The sequence below is a fragment of the Hermetia illucens genome, chromosome 2 (genome assembly GCF_905115235.1).
Source record: "Hermetia illucens chromosome 2, iHerIll2.2.curated.20191125, whole genome shotgun sequence".
Classification (NCBI taxonomy): domain Eukaryota; kingdom Metazoa; phylum Arthropoda; class Insecta; order Diptera; family Stratiomyidae; genus Hermetia; species Hermetia illucens.
Genome location: NC_051850.1, coordinates 32205454 through 32227631, shown reverse-complemented (window position 1 = coordinate 32227631; position 22178 = coordinate 32205454). Strand labels below are relative to the sequence as shown.

The window sequence follows — 22178 nt, the reverse complement described above, 5'->3', positions numbered from 1 at the left end:
TTGAATTTACAGCACATCTGACCAATTCTACATCCACTTCGTAATAAGAAGCTTTTGGAACCCGATCATCAAAAGTTTTCTATGTAGCCTCGTCATAGTCAAAGAGCTTTCTTTGCCATTTCAGAAAAACTTTTTTAACTACATAGCTAATGTGTACGGTTCAGCAATTACTATTCTTGCTACTTGGGAAATCTGGGCTCTATTTTGTATATATAATGTGTATTATATATTCAAACTTTTCGGAGGATCGTACAAATAACGAGCGATAGGCTTCCTCTAAAAATTGGTTTCACCCGATCATGGAACAATAAAGGTATTATGTATTTACTTCTTTCATTCTGTTGTTCCGTTTGTTAATACGTTAAGTAGTCCGGTGACGTTTGAACCGGGGGAGTTTGCCGAACTCCGAGAACAGGGTGGACTCCAACTGCATTCCCTGGTCAGTAATGACTTCGGTCTAAACTCCAAATCGTAGGATCCATTCACGACAAAGTGCCTCAGCGCACGATTGTGCGAAAATGTCGGCCAGAGGTATTGCTTCAGGCCACAGCGTGAACTTATCGATTGTGAGGTAAAACTTGAAGCCATGCCAATGTCGCAAGTGTCCAAATATGTCGATGTGGATCGTGTAGAAACGCTTTGTAGGCCGAAGGAATGAGCTTACCTCTTTCTGTACGAACTTGGTGACTTAGCACCTCTGGCACGCGATGCACTGTCCGGAGCAGGAGTTAATATCCTTATTCATTGATGGCCAAAAATATTTATTAGTGACAAGCCGATTCGTTGTCCGAATGTCTGCGTGCGACAGATGGTGTACTGCATGGAATACTTCCTTGCGAAACGCGGCTGAAATATATGGCGTAGGTCCCTTTTCAGAGATCTGGCAGACTATTTCGAAGGTTGAGCCAAAAAGGGCAAACTCTCGAAATTTGTATTTGGAGTACTCCCTGAGGCTCCGAAGCACCGTCTGTGCCTCGGCGATTGCCAAAAAATCTACGGTGGCAATGATTTTAACCCCTGAAACGCGTGACAAAGCGTCTGCAACTACATTATCCTTACCCGACACGCGCTGAATGTCCGAAGTAAACTAACTTATGAAGCTCAGTTGCCGAAGTTGGCGAGGGAACGCTTTGTTGGGCTTAAAGCGAAGGTAAGAGGCTTGTGGTCCGTGAACACTGTGAACGGCCGGCCTTCTAAGGAGTATCGGAAGTACTTTATTGCCATATACGCGGCTAATAGCTCACAATCATAAGTGGTGTAGTTCTGTTGAGCTGTATTCAACTTCTTGGAAAAGAATCACGGCGGCTGCCAGATTTGGTTCACCTTTTGGTCAAGGACACCACCTACTGCGTTGTCTGAGGCATCGACGGCAAGGAGTGCCTCTGTTTGAGGAAATTACAGGGGTGTAGCGTCAGCCAGCTGTCGTTTGGCTAGCTGAAAAGCCTAGACGGCCTTTGTAGACCACGCAATCACGCGCGAGTTTTTAGTCTTGGGTCCAGACAAGTAGGCATTGAGAATCGCTTGATGTTGTGCAGCTTTGGACAAGAAACATATCCAAAAACCTTCGCAAATCCTTGACCGTTTTAGGATATGGGAAGTCTATGATGGCCTGAACCCTGTCTGGATCCAGTTGGATTCCCTCAATGGAAATCATGTCGCCTAAAAAATTCACTTCAATTTTTAACGTTAAACACAAGACCAGCCTCAAGGAGACGTTGAAAAATACATGAAATGTTCAAACCCTGAAGAAGAGGCGACCAAAACATCATCACGAAACAAAAGTTAAAGTTTCGCAGGACAGAGTGGATGAAAATTGCCGCATTGCACAGATGAAAAGGCATCCGTGTGAACTCGAAAAATCCGAAGGGTGTACATATTGCCGTTTTCGGAATATCTTTTGGAGCTACAGGGATTTTATGGTACGCCTTGGCTAAGTTCAAGACACCTGCGCCCGTGTCGATCAGGCAATGGCGCTTACTCAAGAGATCGAATATTGTTAAGCGGCATGGAGCTGCGTTCTGGGTAGCCGCCCCGAAGCTCCTAACTAGTTCAGTTTTTTGAAGCCCCGAACGTGCACGAGCTGATACATTTCTTTGCTTTGTTGGCAAAGATGCGGTACTACCAGCAAATTGCAGGACTCGTTGAGGTCCCCGAACGAGTTCAGGAGCTACCATCTAAACGCACCCACCTATTGTCGCCGGTAGTTTGGAGACAGTAGTTACTAGGGTTGCCACCGTCTGCTGAAGCCCAGCAACTTGGCCCGTGGCTTCCAACAACACTTCACTGACCACGGGGCACATCTGCACCTCTTGGATTTTATCAACTGTGTTTACTAACACCTCCAAGGATCCGGAGTCCGCACAGACCAAGATGTCCTGGGTGCTTTTCGGAAGTCGCTACAACCACAGCGACTTCAGAAAGTCAACCCCGACCTTATCAACTGCTTCATCTCACGCAGCAATTGGCTCGGGGATCGGTCGCCTAAGGTGAGCTCCGTCAGCAAGTAATTCAGTTTTGCTGACTCACCGACAGTTACGTCTCTGTGCTTTACGTGGGCACCTGTCTCGGGGACTTAATCCCACGATCTGCCCCGCTGCAGCAAGCTACAACGGTACAGACCTACCTAAATCTCTACCGAACTAAGGAGTACGACACCCGTGTTGAAACCTAACACCATGCCGAGACTCGACGATCTCTGTTCGCTTGGAAGTAACCAACAACCCCCATGAAGCTCCCACTAAGGGGCCAACCATAACAACGGAGCTGAACGCACATACACCAGGAATTCTCCTGAAGTATGTGAATTCAGGTAAGGTGTCGTGACCAATTGCCACTTCAGATGAGACCCCGTGCAGACTCGGGTCTGATCACCCTAATTAGGCCTCTGGAGAAAATTCAATCACAACCGAAGAAGAACTCACACCCGGAGCGGAAGCGCTCGAGCCCCACTGTCGATAGGAGAATGAAAATCAGAAGAACCCCACGGAGCAACAGAAGCACAGTCTGGTAAAAGTTATTTAGACGACGTGTGAGGTGGAAAATTACGCATCCAAATAAGGTGTTTGTGAACGCGTCCCTGCGGTTGTTGCGGCTGCTTGCCGGGCGATTGTGTTTGCGCAGACTGCGATTTTGTTGATGGCGATAGTGATGTACTTGTTCAGTTGGATGGAATTTTAACAGCTGGTGGCATTGGTTCAACCAAATTCGAGTTACGATGCAGCTTGTTGATTGGATTCGTTGGGAAGCGACTGGCTAGCGAAGATGACTCGCCTACTGCTGCGAACCACCGTTTCTGCTGTTCATTGTCCTTTTTGTCGAGTTTTTGAGGCAGCAGGTTCTGGGAATTCGGGACCTGTGTGGTTGATCCTTAGCTCGTACCTGAACAGGGAGAGCTGGAGTCATGGAAGCACAGTTCGGTTTCTTCTTATATTATAACTTCGGAATTTGTTTGAATTTGCACTGGACTTTGGAATCTGCTGGAAAAATGGTGTAAGCATACTGGCTGGGGTTGATGATAGAGTCTGAGCTTTGAACTGGTTATTGTTATTTGTTTGGACAAAATTGCCTATTGCAGTAGTGAAGCTCGCTGGATTGGGCGTCGACGGAACAGGCGTTCTCGAGGGCCAGGGACTTGATATAAACTCCTTTCCATCTGGGGTCCTATTAAATGTGAATCCATAGCACTAGCTTGGCAAAATTTTTACAGATACTGTTCTGGAGAAACTTGGACCGCTACTTTCAAATCATATTGGTTAGTAAGGTTAGAAAATTTGAGTTTGTTGTGCAAGCTGTGAAATTACGGGACGGCTACTCTGACCAAATTTAATTGTTGGGAAGAAAGACGGCGGTTATTGAAACTGGTGCTGCTTGTTGGTTCAATGTAGCCTCAGCAACGATTGGAATCTCATTTATTTCAGGAACTGTGATCTCTTCTGAAGGATTGAGGGCCAGATTTGTAGTATCTGGAATCTGTACCGTTGGATTGGTTTTGTAGTCTGGGGTCACCAATTGTAGTTCTACCTTCTTTGGTAAAATAACACATCACTATTCATATCAATCCTTTCACATTTAATAAGCACCATTATTCAAGTTAATTCTTTTACATTTTATTAAAAACATTAAAATTGAAAATCTTTAAATTTTTATAACAATCAATATAATTTCCAAAAACATCCATTTTCATATTTCCAATTAAAAAAATTACTAAATCGACATTCTACTTTTTCTCCTTGTCACCCCACACTAATCCCTCCAGTTTCTCTGTCGACATCGTGTTGTGAGTTACGTTACGCTGGTGGCGCCTCCACAGTGATATGGCGGGTGCCGTCGGTTTTAATCCACTCAGCAAACTCAGTATAGTCAGCGGGTAACCCCCAAACTCCACCCCAATATTCTTTCACTTCCGTTACCAAAAACTGTACTGTCTGGACACTCTGTTGGGATTCGTTCTGTGATCTGAAAAAAGCTCTACTGGTTCCTCGCGTACGTTGCATTCTAAACACGCCTGGAGTGGCGTGCTGCATACCGTCGTAACCAACTGCATACGACACAAAGATACAAAGTTTCTGCTTTAGTGTGTCCAGAATTTCAACTACGAGTGTTTCACTGGAGCTGGCATAGTTCCGGCAAACCCTCTGTACTTAATTTTTCAGCCGTCAGTTGATACTGTCAATGCTAATTTGAGTCAGCAACAATGTCCTGCCGCAATGAGACACGCTCTTCACGAATTTTCTATGGTGGATCTCACCGGTTACTCAAACCAATATCGCGAAAGCGAATCTTCTGACCGAGCAATCTGACAGCTGCGACTGTACCACACCAGAGGGTATGAGACATGTCTAACAACATGGACTATAAATTAGCATCCATAGACGTTCAATCCATGGAAGTCCCGAAAGGAATCAAATAGCCAGGGCAAGGTATATCCTAAAAAATCTATCCACGGGTATGAGCCTTCATAACGCGGGCCTTGTTTGTGTGGTATCAAATTACAAAGGCAAGGTTTCCTGGATAGGTCACATCAGACTCGGATCTAATCGGTTTGAGTAAATAGAAGGCGACTCCTCCTACCTAAATTTGAAGAACCAGGAAACTTGATGTGTGCTCTTCGAATCTAACCGTAAAGAAAAAATAGGGGCACAAGATGAAAATAATATAGAAAATTGCACTCTGGATGAAAATTATGACGGCCCAACTATTATGCCCTATTTTCATTGAAATGTTTATTCCGGATCCCAGAGAAAACTTAGAACCCCTTGGAATCTCCTCTTTCTACCGTTTTCTCGATTGGTGGTCAAAGGGTAGTATAGGTCCCAGGGCGAAAAATGGATTGGTACCCACGATGGAGCATAAAACCTAGGAAATGCTTGCTGAACCAACACCAACAGCTCTAATACTAAACCCTAACTCTACCTCCAAGTAGTGATCGCTCGGAGCTCTCTTTTAACGAAAAGCTGCCGACAGAGAAGGATGAAGGCGAGTCTTCCACTTCTAAAAACGGGACAAATTGTACCAACTGGTCCTCCAGGTTGGGGAGTCTCCATTGGCTGATAGCATTGATCCGAGATATTTAAATCCCTCAGTTCTGGGCAGGTCACTACCGCTGACAGCGATTGTGCCTCTTTCATTGGGATCGGTTGTCAAAAATTCAGTTTTATTCAGATTCAATTTGAGACCGTGATGCATGAGGCGATCATTCCATTTTTGGACAAGTTGCTTGGAAAATATCATCTGCATAAAGCAGTGTATAAGGCGCTGGACGTTGGATGTCTTGTATCACAGTGTCCATAACAAGAACAAAGAGGAGTAGTGAGAGAGCGCTTCCTTGATGAACATCAACAGAGACACGAAGCGGTTTTGATACACACGCCACACTTCGAACTTTACTTTTCGGATCGTGGTAGAGCAATTGAGCCCAACGCACGAGTTCTACTGGCACTAAATGTTACCGTAGAGCATACTGTGCCACACAGTCAAACGCTTTCTCTAGATCCAGAAATGCAATGGGTGTACAGCGAGTATTGCGTCAGTAATTCCGTACTTCTTAACAAATCCGACTTGATTCACGGTTATTTCAACGATTTCGCAAATGCTGTTATGAAAAATGCATTCAAAAATCTTCATTGTATGAGAAAGTAACCGAATCGGACGGTAATTTGGACACTCTGCTGAACTACCTTTCTTTTTCCATATAGGAACAGTGGTACTTTATTGCCAGTCAGATGGTGTTCTTCCTTCCTGAATAACCCGATTAAAGAATTCACTAAACCTCTTCGCTTTCCAGATCTCAGATTTCATTCGTTTTATTGCTTCCTCGACTTCAGTTGCGCTGACAGGTGGAACTGCTCCAAATGTCGGCAATGATTGTTGAAGTGGAGGATGAGCAAATTCTTCAGTTGAAATCTGCTCGAAATATTCTCGCTATCTATCCGTACCGTTCTTGTCATTAACACAACGGAAGTATTCGATATCCTGTGAGCGTTCGTTTTGACTTTTGGCAAGTGAGTGTCCAGTTTATCATAATCGCTTTCTTTGCTTCCCGGTTGGCATTCTCACAAATTTCCCAGCGTTTCGTCGTGGAGAAACTGGTGGTAGAGGCGTTTTTTTTCACGTACCTTCATTTCAAAGCCAAGTATATCGGTTGATGTACCGCTTACCTGGCTTGGGGACCGAAGGTAGCAGAGGCCGCTTTGTGGTTCGTGTCTTTCACGGGTGTCAACAAAATCGATTATACGTTCACCACCCTCATTGCGCGCTCCGTGCCCCTTTCCCCCATTGCACCTGTTACCGTCTACCTTTTCACCCACATGACCATTAAGGTCGCGAAGAATGATAATATAATCGTCAGCAGGCACGTTACAAGTATTTTCAGCAGTTGCGATCAGCTGATATAATGGTGAGCTTCATCAGCCGATCATCAAATCGTTTGGCTTATTTAATGGCATCACGGAAACCCTCTGAGATGGCAATGCCAACTACCAAAATAGAGAAGTTTATATCCATTTTTACCACGTTCGCGTTCTAAGTACCAATTTTTGGCACCAGACAATCGGATTTCTTGCAGAACGCAGACATCAATGCGCCTTTTCCAAAGGGCTCCTGCGAATTCCTCGGTTTTTCCAGTTAGGGTGCCAATATTTAGCGTGTAGACACATATTTGTTTTGCTCGGACTAAGTTACTTGCGTCCTGACCCCGTCCATGCATCAAAAACCTTTGCCTATTTCTCGGCAGGACCGGGGCACGTTCTGCCGCGTCGACTGTGGTGGACGCTCTAGCATTTTTCCGGGACGTCTTACTCGATCCGATAATGTTGTTTCTAACGGCATTAGATGCATTTCCTTGTTCGGCCTGCCGGGATTTAGCGTAGTGGAATAACTCCAACTATACTTTATTTATCTCTTTCTCTGATCTCAGCATTTTAACCCCTTCTTTACCCGGCCTTGGGACCAGTATACTATGTTAATAACATGGCGGAGATTTCATTTGTAAGACCAAGCAATTTACAAAATGTAATCCAATCCAATCTAACTTAAGTGGTTTTGTACTATTTGAAGCCGGAATATAATCTTTTGAGGTAAAAAGAATCTGAAATTATAATTTAGTATTCTTTCTTTCTGCAAAAAACTGATGTTCTAAATTTGAACTTTAAATGAACCAGAAATCTTCCAAGCTCGCTTCTCTCGCTGGTTGCCTTCATTTCTTCAAACGTTGAATCAACCGATGTTGGGACGATTTCAGCTGCTTTTATTTACCTTCCCATACGTGCCTAGTCACTCCATTCTGCCATTGCAAATCCAATTTTATCTTCTGCAATTTCTATTTACATTTTCAATCAATCTCTCCAGTGAGCGAAAGACTTGGTGTTTGCATAGCGACGAGACACGCTATAAATACATGAATTCCATGAATGATTTATCCCACACGCTTCCTGCGTACTCCCTACCAGTCCAATTACTACGCTAGTACGACTACCCTATGGATGCTGGTCTGCAGATCTGCCTCTGCTTCCACTCTCATACAGCAGCATTGAGCACATATGCTCCGTGGACCAGCCATTCATGTCGTGATTCATTCATCCGCAGCAGCGCAAATAGCGTGAATTGATAGAGTCGGAAGCGCGGAGCGTAAACACGTAGTACGGATACTTTCTATAATATAAACGAATGCATGTATGTTCACTGTTCATATGTAAATACGCACATAGTCCACTCCCGGCATTTATGGAATTAAAAAAAACACAGACACAACCATGTGGCGAATTGCTTATATCTTTGCATAGTTTAAAGTGGAAAGAGAAGCCGCAAAGTGGTGGGATTTCAAGTTAATATTTAAAGCCCATAAATTGTGATGACACATATACGTAGATACTTTTACATGAGACAAGTGTGAAGTGAAAATATGTAGATATATTTGTCATTTTATGTAAGCCGGTAGAACTACAAGTAGGTATCACAGCACGTTTGCTGTAAACGTATAGTCAAATACCTCACTAAGTATCCACAGATACTCCTAACAATCTAACAATTTTCCATAATTAATATGTACTGCAGGGCTCAGGTGAAACCGACCTACCCTGCCAACTTTATGAAAATGAGATGTAAAACCCTAGAACGCGTCCTGGACATTCACTTAAGGACGATTATGGAGAGAACGCCTTTCTCTAAGTCCCAGCATGCCTACCTCAAAGGAAAATCCGCTGAAACCGCCCTCCACGAGGTAATTGGCACGGTTGAGCGCAGTATACCCTGGCTGTGCTTCTTGGGTGTAGAGGGAGCTTTTAACAACGTCAGTACCAACGTCATCAAGGAAGCCTTGACCGGTATTGGATTGGAAGGGTATCTCACGCATTCGATTATATCCATGCTAAGCACCAGGATAATCCAGTCGGATCTGGGAGACAACCACTTGAGCAGAGTTGTGAACAGAGGCACGCCCCAGGGTGGAAAAACGCCACTGATGCTTTTCACCACCAAAACAAGGATACCTGAATTCCATCTAGCACGGCTGAATGAACAAAGACTGGTTCTTTCTCCTAATGTAAAGTATCTGGGTGTAATCCTGGATCCTAAGCTAAATTGGAGATTGAACATAGAACTGAGGGTTTAGAAGGCCTGTATAGCCTTCTATGCCTGTAAGAGAACCTTTGCAAAGAAATGGGGTCTCTGGTTCTCTGGATGTATACTGCTGTAGGGCGTCCGATCCTAACGTACGGCTCTATTGTATGGTGACAGGCTTTGAAGAAAAAATACAATAGAACGAAGCTTAATAGGATTCAAAGAACCACGTGTGCGGGTGCTACTGGGGCTCTGCAGACCTGCCCGGCAGATGCTCTCAATGTACTCCTGCATCTCCTCCCCCTAGACCTCCACATTAAATATGTTGCAGCGTGCAGTGCCGTCAGACTACGTTAGTCCGGATACTGGGCAGCGAAATTCTACGGCCACAGCAGCATCCTAGATGAAATACCTCGGGAAATCTGACCATCCCCCAAGGACTACGCCACACGCAAGCTGAACTTCACGAGAAACTTTGCTGTGGACCTTCCAACTAGGGCAAAGTGGAAGACCGGCGGCGTGTTGCAAGACTATGATACAGTATTCTTTACGAACGGATCAAAGATGGCCTGTCGAGTCGGCGCGGGGGTTTTCTCGAATAGACGCAGTGTATCCAAGTCGTATGGTCTCCCAGGTTTCGCCGGGAGGAAGTACTGGCGATGTTAGAAGTCTGTCGATGGCTGGAGAGAGATTCGGGCCCCAAGCGTAACATAGCCATTCTGACCGACAACCAAGCGGCCATTGATGTCTTGTACTCAGCGACGACATCCTTCAGGCTGGTGGGGCCGTGCAGACACGCGCTGAACCGTCTGGACGGCACGCTCAAGGTCACTTTCCTCTAGATTCCCGGGCATAGGAACATAGAGGGGAATGAGCGGGCTGACGAATTGGCCAGGCAAGGCTCTGCTCTTGGCAGTCCTTCGGCGAATACAGTCGGTGTTCCGCTGGCGACTGTCGCGGGTCGAATCTACTCGCACTACCTAGCAGCCGCGGGCCTAAGATGGCGAAGGCTTACAAACTAACTAAGTCAGGGAGAATTTGGTCTGCTTCTAACATAGCCCGATCATGAGAGCTCCTGTGTCAGACGCATGCGAATGCATTCAAGATTACGGCGGTATGCACGGGGCACTGGCTCATAGGGAACGATGCCGCTAGGCTCGACATACCCTACAATTCGCATTTCCGAAGCTACGGAGAAGGAAGGGAAACCCTTATGCACTTTTTCTGTGATTGCCCAGCTCTGGCTAGAGTCAGGCTGCGGACACTGGGTAAACCATTCTTTGGGGACCTCAGAGAGATTTCTAGCTGCAGGGTAAGCGAGCTGCTTTCTTTCGTGAATGCTACGGGCTGGCTCTGAAGATCCGAGACGGCTGAACTCTGCCTCCCTGCTCTCATAACAACAGTCACAGTCTTAGGAGTTTGTGGCATCAAAACGGCGCACCAAAGCGCTAATTGAGCTCCTCGGAGCAACCACTGATATCTACGTACCCTCGAGATGTAAAATTTTGTGACCGATTTTTTCCGTTTAAAATATGAACTAAAAGTACCTTTCTTTTGGACCTTTCCACCACCGTTTCCGCATCCTAAAGTTCAAATCGGATTATTCAGACCAGTAGATATTTTCTGCAACTGAGGAATTGTAAAAAGTAAAAACATTTTTGTCAATAAATGAATTTTTCCGAGCCTCTTCTTTAAAAAAATGTCTTCCTTTAGGATCGGTCGATTTTTTTGTTTTCTTTTTTTCAGAACAAGAGAAAGCTGAAGACGACCTGTGCCGTCTATCTGAATATCTGAAACCTTCTGGAGTCTGAGGCTCAAGAAATTAGCTATGAGCGAGGAAAACCGTGACCAATTTCCATTAAAAGAAATAAGACAGGGAGAAACAATAAACGCATTACTTCTTCTGAAGAAGGGATTGTAGCTTCCTCTTCTTGTTATTTTATCGTTCCGTTTCCAGAGGAGGTGCGGACTGGTATTGAGGTCGTGAAAAAATATGATATTCAGAACAATTTCAGCATTACTACCTGGAAGAAAGGCCTAATAGGCAGAGTGTTTTTTCTAACTATTGGCGTTCTCGAAATAACTAATAAGAAAACTCGGGATGCTAGTTTTCCGCGGACTTTGGATTGTCACGCTATTAAGGTCAGCTCTCAAGGTCAATCGAAAGGATGTACAGTTTAGGGTACCCTCTCCTAGGCTGTGGATGAAGTGCATTATTTTCAAAATAAATTAGCAGCATTATTAAATGAATGTGTACCGTAATAAGTCGTAAGTGCTGCCAGACATTTGTACATCTACTCCAAGAGCCAAGGGTTGTTGGTGAGGAAATTAGAGGCTTAAACCGTATGCTAACAGAAGATTCCTTCTTTCATTGTGGCTTTAATCGGGGATATTCCGTTAGATGGGGGTATCGAGTACAATGGCCTATATAGGAATCATCGAACTTCGAGTCGAACGGACGTGTTACACGGACTTTTATCGCGAATATTATGTAGTTCCGAGCGTAATGCTGACCACATTGCCTCCTAGTGTACTGTAGTGTACCGTTACGGTCTTGAAAAAAGTGCTCTAACACACTTCAAGGCCTTGATCCAATATGGATTGTTGCGCCAACGATTATTATTATTATTATTCTGTAGTTCCTCTTTACCTTGTTTGTTTATCTTTGAGCCTTTCCCTGATTAACCTGGTGCTATGCTTTGTGTCTTTCTCAAACTTATGTGCTTTCTCAGACTTATAATTTTGTTCCGGCAACAATATTTTGCATCCAAGTTTGTAATTACTGTTCCTGGTCAATTACCTTAAAGTGTTACAAGTGCAACGATTTATAAACAAATCTGACTTTTTTGCATATATTTAGACGAAACTCAATACTAAATTCCTGTTTCCCTGTAGTTGAGTAGACAACAAGCGTTACGTGGTACTGTGACAACATGCTTGCCGTTATGTGCTGAGTTCGATTCCGCGCCACATCGGTTCCTACTTTTTTTCCGCCAATAACGTATACTGTTACCGAACCTATACTGAGTGTGCGCAATTTCAATTCTACTTCATTTTGCCAACGGTAAACTATAGTCACTACACGGTATAACATTTTGCATCATTAGCTTCCGTGACTGTGTATATCAACCCCGTTTTCAAATTTATTATGGTAACTTTCTCGCCGATTTATGGTACTCTGTATGCTATTTGTAAGGAGCCTGAATCTATTCGCTCCAAATTCTCTGCCTCTATCTGTCATGCACTGTTCCACTGCGTCTATAAAAGATTGTATCAGCCCGACAAAGCCCGTTACCCAACTTAAAAATCGTCCTCCATCCGCGGGACATATTCCCTATTCAGCATCCCGCCACCGCTGAACCGCAGGCCTTTCCGACCTCATGCCGCCCGAGCGGGCCCAATTGAACGTCGCCTCGCCACCGAAACAGCTGTTCGTGTCGGGGCTAGCGTACTCCACCATGTCCGATGAAATTCTGGCCTATAGCAAAAGCAAAGCCAACCCAACTTTATCACCTCTCTCATGTGTGAAGCTGACCAAGGATGGCTCTCCTGACCGAGTGATGGCTTCCTTCAAAGTGACGTATCCTCACGACTTCCATGCTATCGTCCAATTTTCATTTTGGCAAGGCTTCGTCAAGCCTTATCAGACGACTAAGCTTCGTGAAAATTTCCGGCCCGATCGCCTGCCTCGTCAAACTTAAATGATTCTGACATTTTTACACTATTTTATCAAAATGTAAGGGGTCTAAGAACCAAGCTGTCGGATTTCATCTGCATTTATGAAACCTACTTTAATGACAGGATTTTAGATTGCGAGCTCCTCGAAGGTTACTCTGTCTTTCCTTGTGACAGAGACTGCGCTGCTTGTCAAGACACACGCCGGAGGTGCCCTAATAGCTGTTAAGTCCCCTCTCCGTGCCAAAATAATTTTTTCCTCCTTCTCCTCCACCTACGTTTCTGTCACCATGCGAGTCATTCCGCCAAACGTATGCCCCTTTATGATATCGTGTGTATATTTTCCCTGCTTCAGCCCGCCTTCTTTGTACGAGGATTTCTTCGACAGGTTATCAGAGGTCCTAATCGTTTTATTTCCCTCACTTCCTTTCATCATCTGGGGTGACTTTAATCTTCCCAGGCTCTCCTGGCCCATTACTCCTGGCCTTCCCTCCATCCCTAATAACTCCACCCACACTCCCCTTCCTTTATCCACTTTTATGTACACCTGTACCGCCCTCCAGTTTAACCTTTCTAGAAATCACTTAGATCGCACTCTTGACCTTGTCCTGTCTAACCTTCATGTGCGCTGCCTTTCCCTATCCCCTCTTGCCCCGCCTTACGTTACCCCTGACGCCCATCATCCTGTTCGATGTTCAGATATCCCGACTCCATTCTCCTGTCGCGGGCAAGCCTACCACGTTCAACTTTTATATGCCGAACTTCGAAGATCTGAGCTCAGCCCTGGCGGCAATCAACTGAGTTCCCCTCCTCTCTCCATTTATGTGTGACCAAGCACACAACATCTTCTATATCATTTTATCTGATCTTCTTCCTTGTTACGTCCCCTCCTCTCCTAAGTGTTTACGCTCTTACCCTGTCTGGTTCACCACTAAAGTTCACAAAAAACTACTCCAAAAACACATTGCGAGGAAGAAGTTCCTGTCTTCTAGAACCTATGCTGACTTAGTTTTTTTCCAATCTTTACGTTCCTCGGTCAAATCCTTAATTCGCAAGTCCAGGAACGAATATTTGATCAGTGTTAAAGACTCACTAAAGCGTGGAAACCGAAGACCTTTCTGGTCCCACATTTGCAACTCCCGCTATGCTGCCCAGCTATCTCCTCCGTATATTAAATTCTCTGGTTCCTCTCAACTATCTTGTGATTTACTCTGCCCCTGCTTTTCCTCAGTCTATGGTCCCTCTCCTTCCTCTGAATCTCTCCCGATAGTGGATATAGCCTGCCCCGCATCGCCAACCATTCCCCTTCTTACCTCTCTCCTTGTCAAGTACCTCATTGGCAAACTTGATGTCAATGTTGGACCTGGCTACGATGGTCTGCCAAACCTTTTTTTGCTCAAAACTGGTAAGTCCATCTCCCTTCCCCTATCTTTTATTTACAACAAAAGCCTCGAAGAGAATCAATTTCCCGACTTGTGGAAAGAGGCTCTCGTCATCCCCATACACAAAGGTGGCGATCGTGCGCTTGCCGAGAATTACCGTCCCATTTCCATCCTCTCCTCCTGTTCCTAAATCTTGGCAAGATATGTCAGCGACTGGTTGTCCGCCCACTTTGGCCAACACAGAGTGAAAGAGCAACACGGCTTTGTTAAGCAGTTTTGACGGCTGCACTTCCCACTCCTTCTCCCCCTCCTCTGGCGTCCAGGTATCTATTCTGAGCTCTTTGTTATTTTCATTTCTTATCAACGACCTTCCTCCCCTCCTAACTTGTCCCTGTTTGCTCTATGCCGAGGACCTTAAGCTGTTTTCCGCTATATCGTCGCCTATGAACTGTGTTTCCCTTCAATCTAACCTAGATACTCTGGTTCGTTGGTGCTCGACTAATGGTTTAGCGCTAAACGTCAGAAAGTGTCACTCTATGTGCTACTCCATAAAATCCTCACCGACTTCTTTCTCGTACTCTCTTAACGGACATGCCTGATCCTGCTTAAATTTCACTCAAGACCTCGGAGTCACTTTCGACAATAAGCTCTGCTTTGACATTGCCTCGAGGCAGGCTTTATAATTCGCTCCTCCTCTAATTTTGACTCCACTCAACCCTCCTTAGCTCTCTTCAATTCCCTCGTGAGGAATACCCTCGAGTATTGCTCCGTGATCTAGTCACCTTCCCGTAACTGTGATTGGCTTGCCCTTGAAAATGTGCAACGTAAATTCACCCGTTCCCTCTTCTTTAAGAAAAGCTTCACTCGTGTGGACTACCCCTCCCGCATGCGTTTACTGAACCTTCCCTTCTACAACAGCGTAGATCCTATCTGGATCTATGCACATTTTCTAAACTTTCCTCGGTTCTGTTGGACTGCTCCGCCGCTAACGACATCATCTGCCGTCCTGCGCCTTATAAGACACGTAGCGCAGACATTTTCAAAGTGCCCTTTGCAGAGCTCGAAGTCTACTTTCATTCCCCGATCCTAGGCTTTGCCGAAATTACAACGCAGAACAGCTTGGCCCTTTCAACTTCTCTACTTTAAGTAGTTTTAAACGTAGCATAAGATTTTTTCTATCTCCTCCTCCTGAGGACAATAAGTAGTTGGAGTGTACTCTGTTTGTTGTCCGTTAAAAATAAATAAATTACTTAGCGTACTCGCGTTCCTTTATCTACATATATGTATAGACATTTCGACAACAGGGTGTGATTGTCTTGCTCAGTGCATGCAGTGCATTGTTCCTATTTCCTTCAATGTCTTCACTTGCAAGGAATAACTACAATATTTCGAAGATCCGTCTTAACTGTTAAGATTTTCCCTAAGATCAATTTTAAAATATTCCCCAGGAAAATGCGTGAAAAATTGTTTATGGTACAAATTCAGTACAATCTCACCTTCAAATATACTGGCTGTCGTACAATCTGCATTCAGGACTTCTACATAAAATTGTGGGACACATCCCAGCAAAGTACATCGCTTGTAACAACACTGTTCCCACACACTGTGCTCTCTGCTTATGTACACCTCGTCGGCACCCGCCAGCCGCGCTTATGTACTGTTGAGGTACTTTTCTGTGTGTATCTTTCTCGAAAGAATCTCGCGCGGCATTAGGAGACCTGCGGGGCGGCTGGCAATCGCGTTCTCAGCAGCTGGTCGGGCAGAGTCTGGTTTTCGGTTGTTGTATTTTCACTGAATTGTTGCAGTTCCGCGGCGTGACCGAGCGCAGTAAATCGCGGTTTACCAGTCCCAGTGTCCGCGCGAGACAAGAAGTGGTTCCTGTTGGTGAGTTTGGGTGATATCCTCCCGTCATTCGCCCCATGGACAGGCCCGCATACGTTCGGGACGCGCATCTTCCGCTTCCATTGGAAAAGTTTCGTGACTTTCCACCGCCCGTGTCTGAGTTGATCTTTGCGGCCTGGCTGGGAATTACATGGTAGAAACGCGTTCATTATCTATTTCCAGAGGTGCTAGTCCTACTCGTCGGGTGGACAGTTCTGTGTGCTCGGGGGGCTGCCGCTCCACCCGTCGATGAAGTAATCGCGAGTGTGCTCCAGTGGTTCGCCCGCTATGTGCGTTTCGAAACATCGCGACTTCCGGTAGCCGCGCTCCAGTGTACAGTGATCCGCAACGTTGTGAGGAGCAAATCAGATTCCTGAATGGAAGAAAGTTCGTGTGAATAACACCAAAAATAGCCAAGTGACACCCACCCCGTCCACCTCGGTCTCGCCCTCGCAGCGAGTGGTGGCGCTGTCGTAGGCGCTAATAGGCCTCTTGCAGTGAATGTCGGTGTGCCCCGCTTGTCCGGTGAAGTGTAAATTCGCGACACAATACGCGCACGACGCAGAGGCGACGCGAATTGGAAACTGAAATCACCAGGTCGCATCCAAGGACAGTGGACTGAGCCGACGACCGGGACGACTGCGGACTTGTGGCCTCTCCGTGGACTATGGCTTCCTTGCAGCTATCGAAAATCCTACAATCGAAGAAATCGAGTGCGGACGTCGAGCAGGAGACGCTCGAGAGATGCCAGGTGAGACGCATTCCGTGGCTGCACACCTGTGCTGCCTACATGTGTGCACAACGGGCCGAATGTCGGCTTAGATACGTAGGACTGCGCGGAACCAATCCGCCGGTGATTAACTCGCCCATAAAAGGCGTATCCCGCTGCGTTTTGAGCATGTGGCGGGCGCAGACCGTTCCCGGGCAGGTTCCGTGGGGAATGAATGAAGCGAGAGTGCAGGCTCAACAGTGCAACATGTGATTCTAGCCTAGACGTAGAGTTTGTGTAGTTTTTGCCTAGCCCGGTTCCAGCCTTGACAGTTCGACCATTCATGCCGGTTAACACCTCGTATTGGATGAGCAGAAAAGTTCTTGCTACTTTTAAGCTTTGAATGAAAAATACTTTTGCGAATTAATCATGTAATTGTCATTGCTGGTGGTGATCCCCGAGTTTTTCCAGGGTATTGAATGTTTTCCTGTTGAAATCACTCTGCTGTGTGGGAATGTGCATGCTTCATGCAAATGTAAAGATAATCCAAACCGTGGCTCAACGAATGGGGGAACATCTGAATGCCTTGGTTGGTAAACAGCGCGCCAATGTATCTTCTTGTATGTGATTCAGATTTCGTCTGATCCGCTTTTCATTTGTTTCGAAAAGATTTTCAACGTCGTGAGCAGGAGTGCTTGTGAAGTGCTCTGCGCAGAACGGGCATTCCAGATCAATGGTCAGAGTGTAGAGTGGTGCATAGTAGTGGGTAGTCAGTTTGGATTAAGAAATGGGGGAAATCGAATTTCTAAGGGCTTCAACCCTTATATATCAATCTAATTGCTCTTTCCGTATCCGAGCTTATCGAATCTATTTCCCCTTATCGCATCACAAATGGTTGGGAATGGAGCTTAGTTAAAGGGAACTTCGATGGAAATGAATGCTCACAAAGCGTACTCCTTTTCGAACGTCGCTTTCCCTATATTTGCTTGTAGCTCGTGGACTGCTAACTCTATGGATTTGGAATTGTTGGAATGGATCAAGATGTACATTACCAAAATAAAGGCCAAAAAAATCCATTCTCTCTAGTGCAGGAAAGTCAGATTCACAGATTATCTATGATAATCATTAGGCCGACTTTATGTTCTCCTTCAGCTTCCGTTGAATTAGTCTTCAGAACTTCTTTGAAGATTGTCCTTGCCTCCCTCCTTTGCTCTGATCGTGAATTTAGTTCTTAGTGCATGTTTGCTGGCGACTTCGTTGCCCTAATTGAAGGTCTGTATAACCAATGTACCCATAAAATACTCCTGTAGTCTAGATCCTCGCGTGTTGGTATTGGAAATTTTCTAACAAACATGGTAGACGTTAACATCATCCTCATCATAAAAGGCGCAGTAGCCGGTATGCGGTGTATAATAATAATCGTTGGCGCAACAATAGATATTGGATCAGGGCCTTGAAGTGTATTAGAGCACTTCATTCAAGACCGTAACGGTACACTACAAGATTACAGCACCCTGTAAGAGGCAATGTGTTCACCATTGCACTCGCTCGAGATTATTACCCTGATTTGATTCAGGTATTTATTCACAGCTGAGTCAACTGGTGTCCGATGTCAGATCACCACCAGTGAGATTTGAACCGCTTTCTTCCGTGCGAAAGCCTTGCGCGGCTTTGGCCTACCTTAATAAGGAACTCCAGACACCCCGGTTTTGCGCCGAGGTCCACCAATTCGATATCCCTTAAAGCTGTCTGGCGTCCTGGCCTATGCCATCGCTCCATCTCAGGCAGGGTCTGCTTCGTCTTCTTTTTATACCATAGATATAGTTAAAAAAGCCCACGGACCCTCTTCCCGCCCAACCGGACCGAGGGGCGACCAACCTAAGGATGGGCTGAAGGCAACATCCAAAGGCCCGCATCACAGCGATGATGCGTTTTAACGCAAAGTGTGTGCGACCATGCGAAAATGTATTACTACATCCCGATTGTCGCAAACACTTCAGCCAATGACGCGGAGGTTCTACACTACAGAGACATGGATCTTATATTGAAGACAGTGCGGATCAAGACTGAAACCCATTAGGTCAGATTGTTACCGGACAGGACTCTTCGGACTATAGCACAGGTTGCAAGGATAACCGCTTTTTGCATCTCCATGTATAGTCCAGCCCTAAGATCGAGCGTTTTCAGCGCTTTATGTAAGTTCTGCGGGACTAATCCCGTCGCTGAAATTACTACTGGGACTACTTCGATCTTTTGTAGTCTCCAGGTCTGCTTCATATCGTCTGCCAAGGGGCCGTAGTTCCGGATTTTTTCGTGCTGTTTTTCAATAGTGTTCCGGTCCAACGGTACGGCTACATCGATTATAAAGCACGCTCGTTCTTCCTTCAGAAGCAGAACTAGATCGGGTCTGTTATGATTAACACTGCGGTCGGTGGCAATAGTGTGATCCCACAGTAGTTTGACCCGATCGTTTTCCAAGATTCTCTGCGGAGTATACTTATAGTAAGGATGGTAGGTTGCCACTAAGTTATACTTCAACGCAAGGTTTTGATGGAGAATCTTGCAGACGGAGTTATGACGATTGGTGTACTCGGTACTGCTCAACATCCTGCACGCAGATGTTATGTGCTAGATGGTCTCCTCTTCACAGTTGCATAACCTACAACTGGAGTTGGTGAGGAGTCGTGAAGAATGTACCGTTTATAATTTTTTGTTGGGAGCGAAGCATCCTGAATTGAAGTTAGGAATGCTTCAGTCTCATAGAACAGTACACCATTTGTTGGAGGCTTCGATGTCAATGCCTGACAACAACAAATTTTTTATATGACCTCCGTGAATGGGTTTCTCTTTCCACATGTCAATCTTCTGTTGGACTGAAGTAACATTCGACATGGGATCCCATTCTCTACCTCTCAAGTTCAAAGGAGATAATTTATTATCTGCCATGACGGTAGCCTGATGTATTTGGCTAGAGGATTGTTTCTCATAGAAAAACTCACGAAGAGAATGCACTTGATTGTAGTGCAACGTTTTTAAATCAAGTACCCCCCTTCCTCCCTGATGACGTGGGATAGTGATCCTCAATTTTTCGGCAGCTCTATTGTGCATGTTGTTGTTTGCAAGAACTACCCTTACCCGTCTATTGACAGATTCTAAATCGGTATTACTCCACTGTATCACACCGAAAGTGTATAGAAGGACGGGAATGGCGAAGGTATTGATTGCTATGATTTTATTTTTCCCGTACAGCTCAGTTTTAAGGACAAGATCCAGACGCCGTTCAAATTCCCCCAGCAACTTAGATTTAATTATTGCCACAGCAGGTGTTGTTGCTTGCAATATGCCGAGGTATTTGTAGACGTCGTCCGAATCCATACCCTCAATTCGGATGTTATTTTGGCTGTATCCTTCGTTGTCGGTGTGTTTTTCCCGAACAATCGTTTTTATGCGACATTTTTCCAAACCCAACTGCATGCCGATATCCCTGCTGAACTGGATGGTGATGTCCAGCAAGGAGCGAAGTTGGTTCTCGTCTTTGGCATACAATTTGATGTCGTCAATGTACATTAAATGGCTCAATGCACATTTCGACAATATGCCATGCTTGACTTGGAACCCGTATTTGCTTTCATGCAAAAGATGGGATAGCGGATTCAAAGCCAAACAAAACCACAGTGGGCTTAGAGAGTCGCCTTGGAAAATGTCACGCCTGATTGGTATCTCTCCTGATGTTTGTGAGGATACCGATAGCTTCGTGCTCCAATTCTTCATTAATGTCCTCAGAAGAAGAACGACATTCGGATTGATTTTATACAAGCCTAAGCGTATATATATATATATGCCCTTATAGACTTTCCCAAACTTTCACCGCAACCTGTTGAGCCGGATTTTATCCACTACCAGGTGATTATGGTATTGCTCGTAAGTTTCGTCTTTATGTAGGCTACGGAATCATCCATTCCTATGTAGGGGGTCAAAAATTCTTTGACAGATTCTTCTTCCGATCGGGGCCAAGAATTCTCATTTTTTTTGCTAAGAACCCAGGTCTCCGAGGAATACATAAGGACTGGCAAGATCATAGTCTTGCACAGTAAGAGCTTTGACTTTATGGTGAGACGTTTCGAGCGAAACAGTTTCTGTAAGCTGAAATAAGCCCTGTTGGCAACCAACAACCGTGCACGGATTTCATTGTCATAGCTGTTATCGGTTGTGGTTTTCAACCCTATATAGGGGAAATTATCAACGGTCCCAAAGTTGTAGTCTCCTATCTTTATTCTTCCCGTTTGACCAGTGCGGTTTGATGTTGTTGGTTGGTTGGTTTGTGGTGCTGATGTTGCCACAATATATTGATGTGCAGCCCAAGATCTCGCACCGCCTGCTCGATTTGAATGAAGGTAAACTGTACACCTCGGGTTGTTCTTCCCATGATCCCAATATCGTCAGCGTAGACCAGTAGTTGGGTGAACTTAAAGAGAATGGTGCCTCTCGTATTTACATCTGCATCGCGAATCACTTTCTCCAGGGCCAGGTTAAAGAGGACGCATGGTAAAGCATCCCCTTGTCGTAGACCGTTGCTGATGTCGAATGGTCTTGAGAGTGATCCTGTTACTTTTATCTGGCCTCGCACATTGGTCAGGGTCAGCCTAATCAATCTTATTAATTTGATTGGAATACTGAATTCGCTTATGATCGCGTACAGTTTTACTCTGGTTATGCTATCATAGGCGGTTATAAAGTCAATGAAAAGATGGTGCAAGATGGCCATATTCCAACAGTTTTTTCCATCGCTTGCCTCAGAGAGAAACTCTGATCTGTTGCTGATTTCGCCAGTTGGTTCTATCAAATGCCTGATCTGAATGCAATCGCGGGGCTTTCAAATCCCCACCTAGCGTATTAAGCCACCGTTGATTCGGTCGCCCTTTTGTTCGCTTACCATCGACTTCGATGTTCAGACCAATCTTGGTGACTCCCCCTATCTGCACTAACGGGAATCAAAAGCGTTGATCAATTTTTATATCTAGGAAGCGTGCTTTCTGTCTACGGTGGCATTGAACTGGATATTGTTTCACGTATTAACGGTACTAGATGCGCATTCGCTGCCTTGTATAAAATCTGGAAATGCAGTTACCTCAACACCAATGTCAAGTTGAGACTTTCTGTTCTAGTTTTCTCTCTGTGTTGATATTTGGGAGTAGCATATGGAAAGTGACCCCCACTGTCAATAAAAGTCTTCGTCAACACCTGTCTGTGTCGTATCATCGGTGTATGTTCCCCTGGTTGAATAAGTCTTACATTAAGCAAGGATGACAATTGCATTGCTGACTACGCCACGCAACGGAATACACTCTCCCAAGATGATTGACGAGTAGGTTGCCTCAAGGGCACTTGGCGCAGAACTGTGGAGAAAGCGTGCGAGCCAAGTGGTAGATGGCAGGCAACCATGTTCATTCGGTTGTGTCGGTTTTCAGAACTCTGTT

At 45.3% G+C, this 22178-nt stretch overlaps 1 protein-coding gene across 3 annotated transcripts in view; it reads left to right on the top strand.

Annotated features, from left to right (window-relative positions):
• Positions 1–15814: 15814 nt before the first annotated feature.
• Positions 15815–22178, top strand: part of LOC119647561 (huntingtin-interacting protein 1) — a 53593-nt gene continuing 47229 nt past the window's right edge. For 2 of the 3 annotated variants that reach the window (XM_038048554.1, XM_038048555.1), the window contains exon 1: positions 15815–16743. In XM_038048554.1, coding sequence (XP_037904482.1) covers positions 16660–16743 — 84 coding nt within the window. In that variant the 5' untranslated portion in view covers positions 15815–16659. The remainder of the gene's footprint in view (positions 16744–22178) is intronic. The other variant, XM_038048557.1, reaches the window with a different exon arrangement.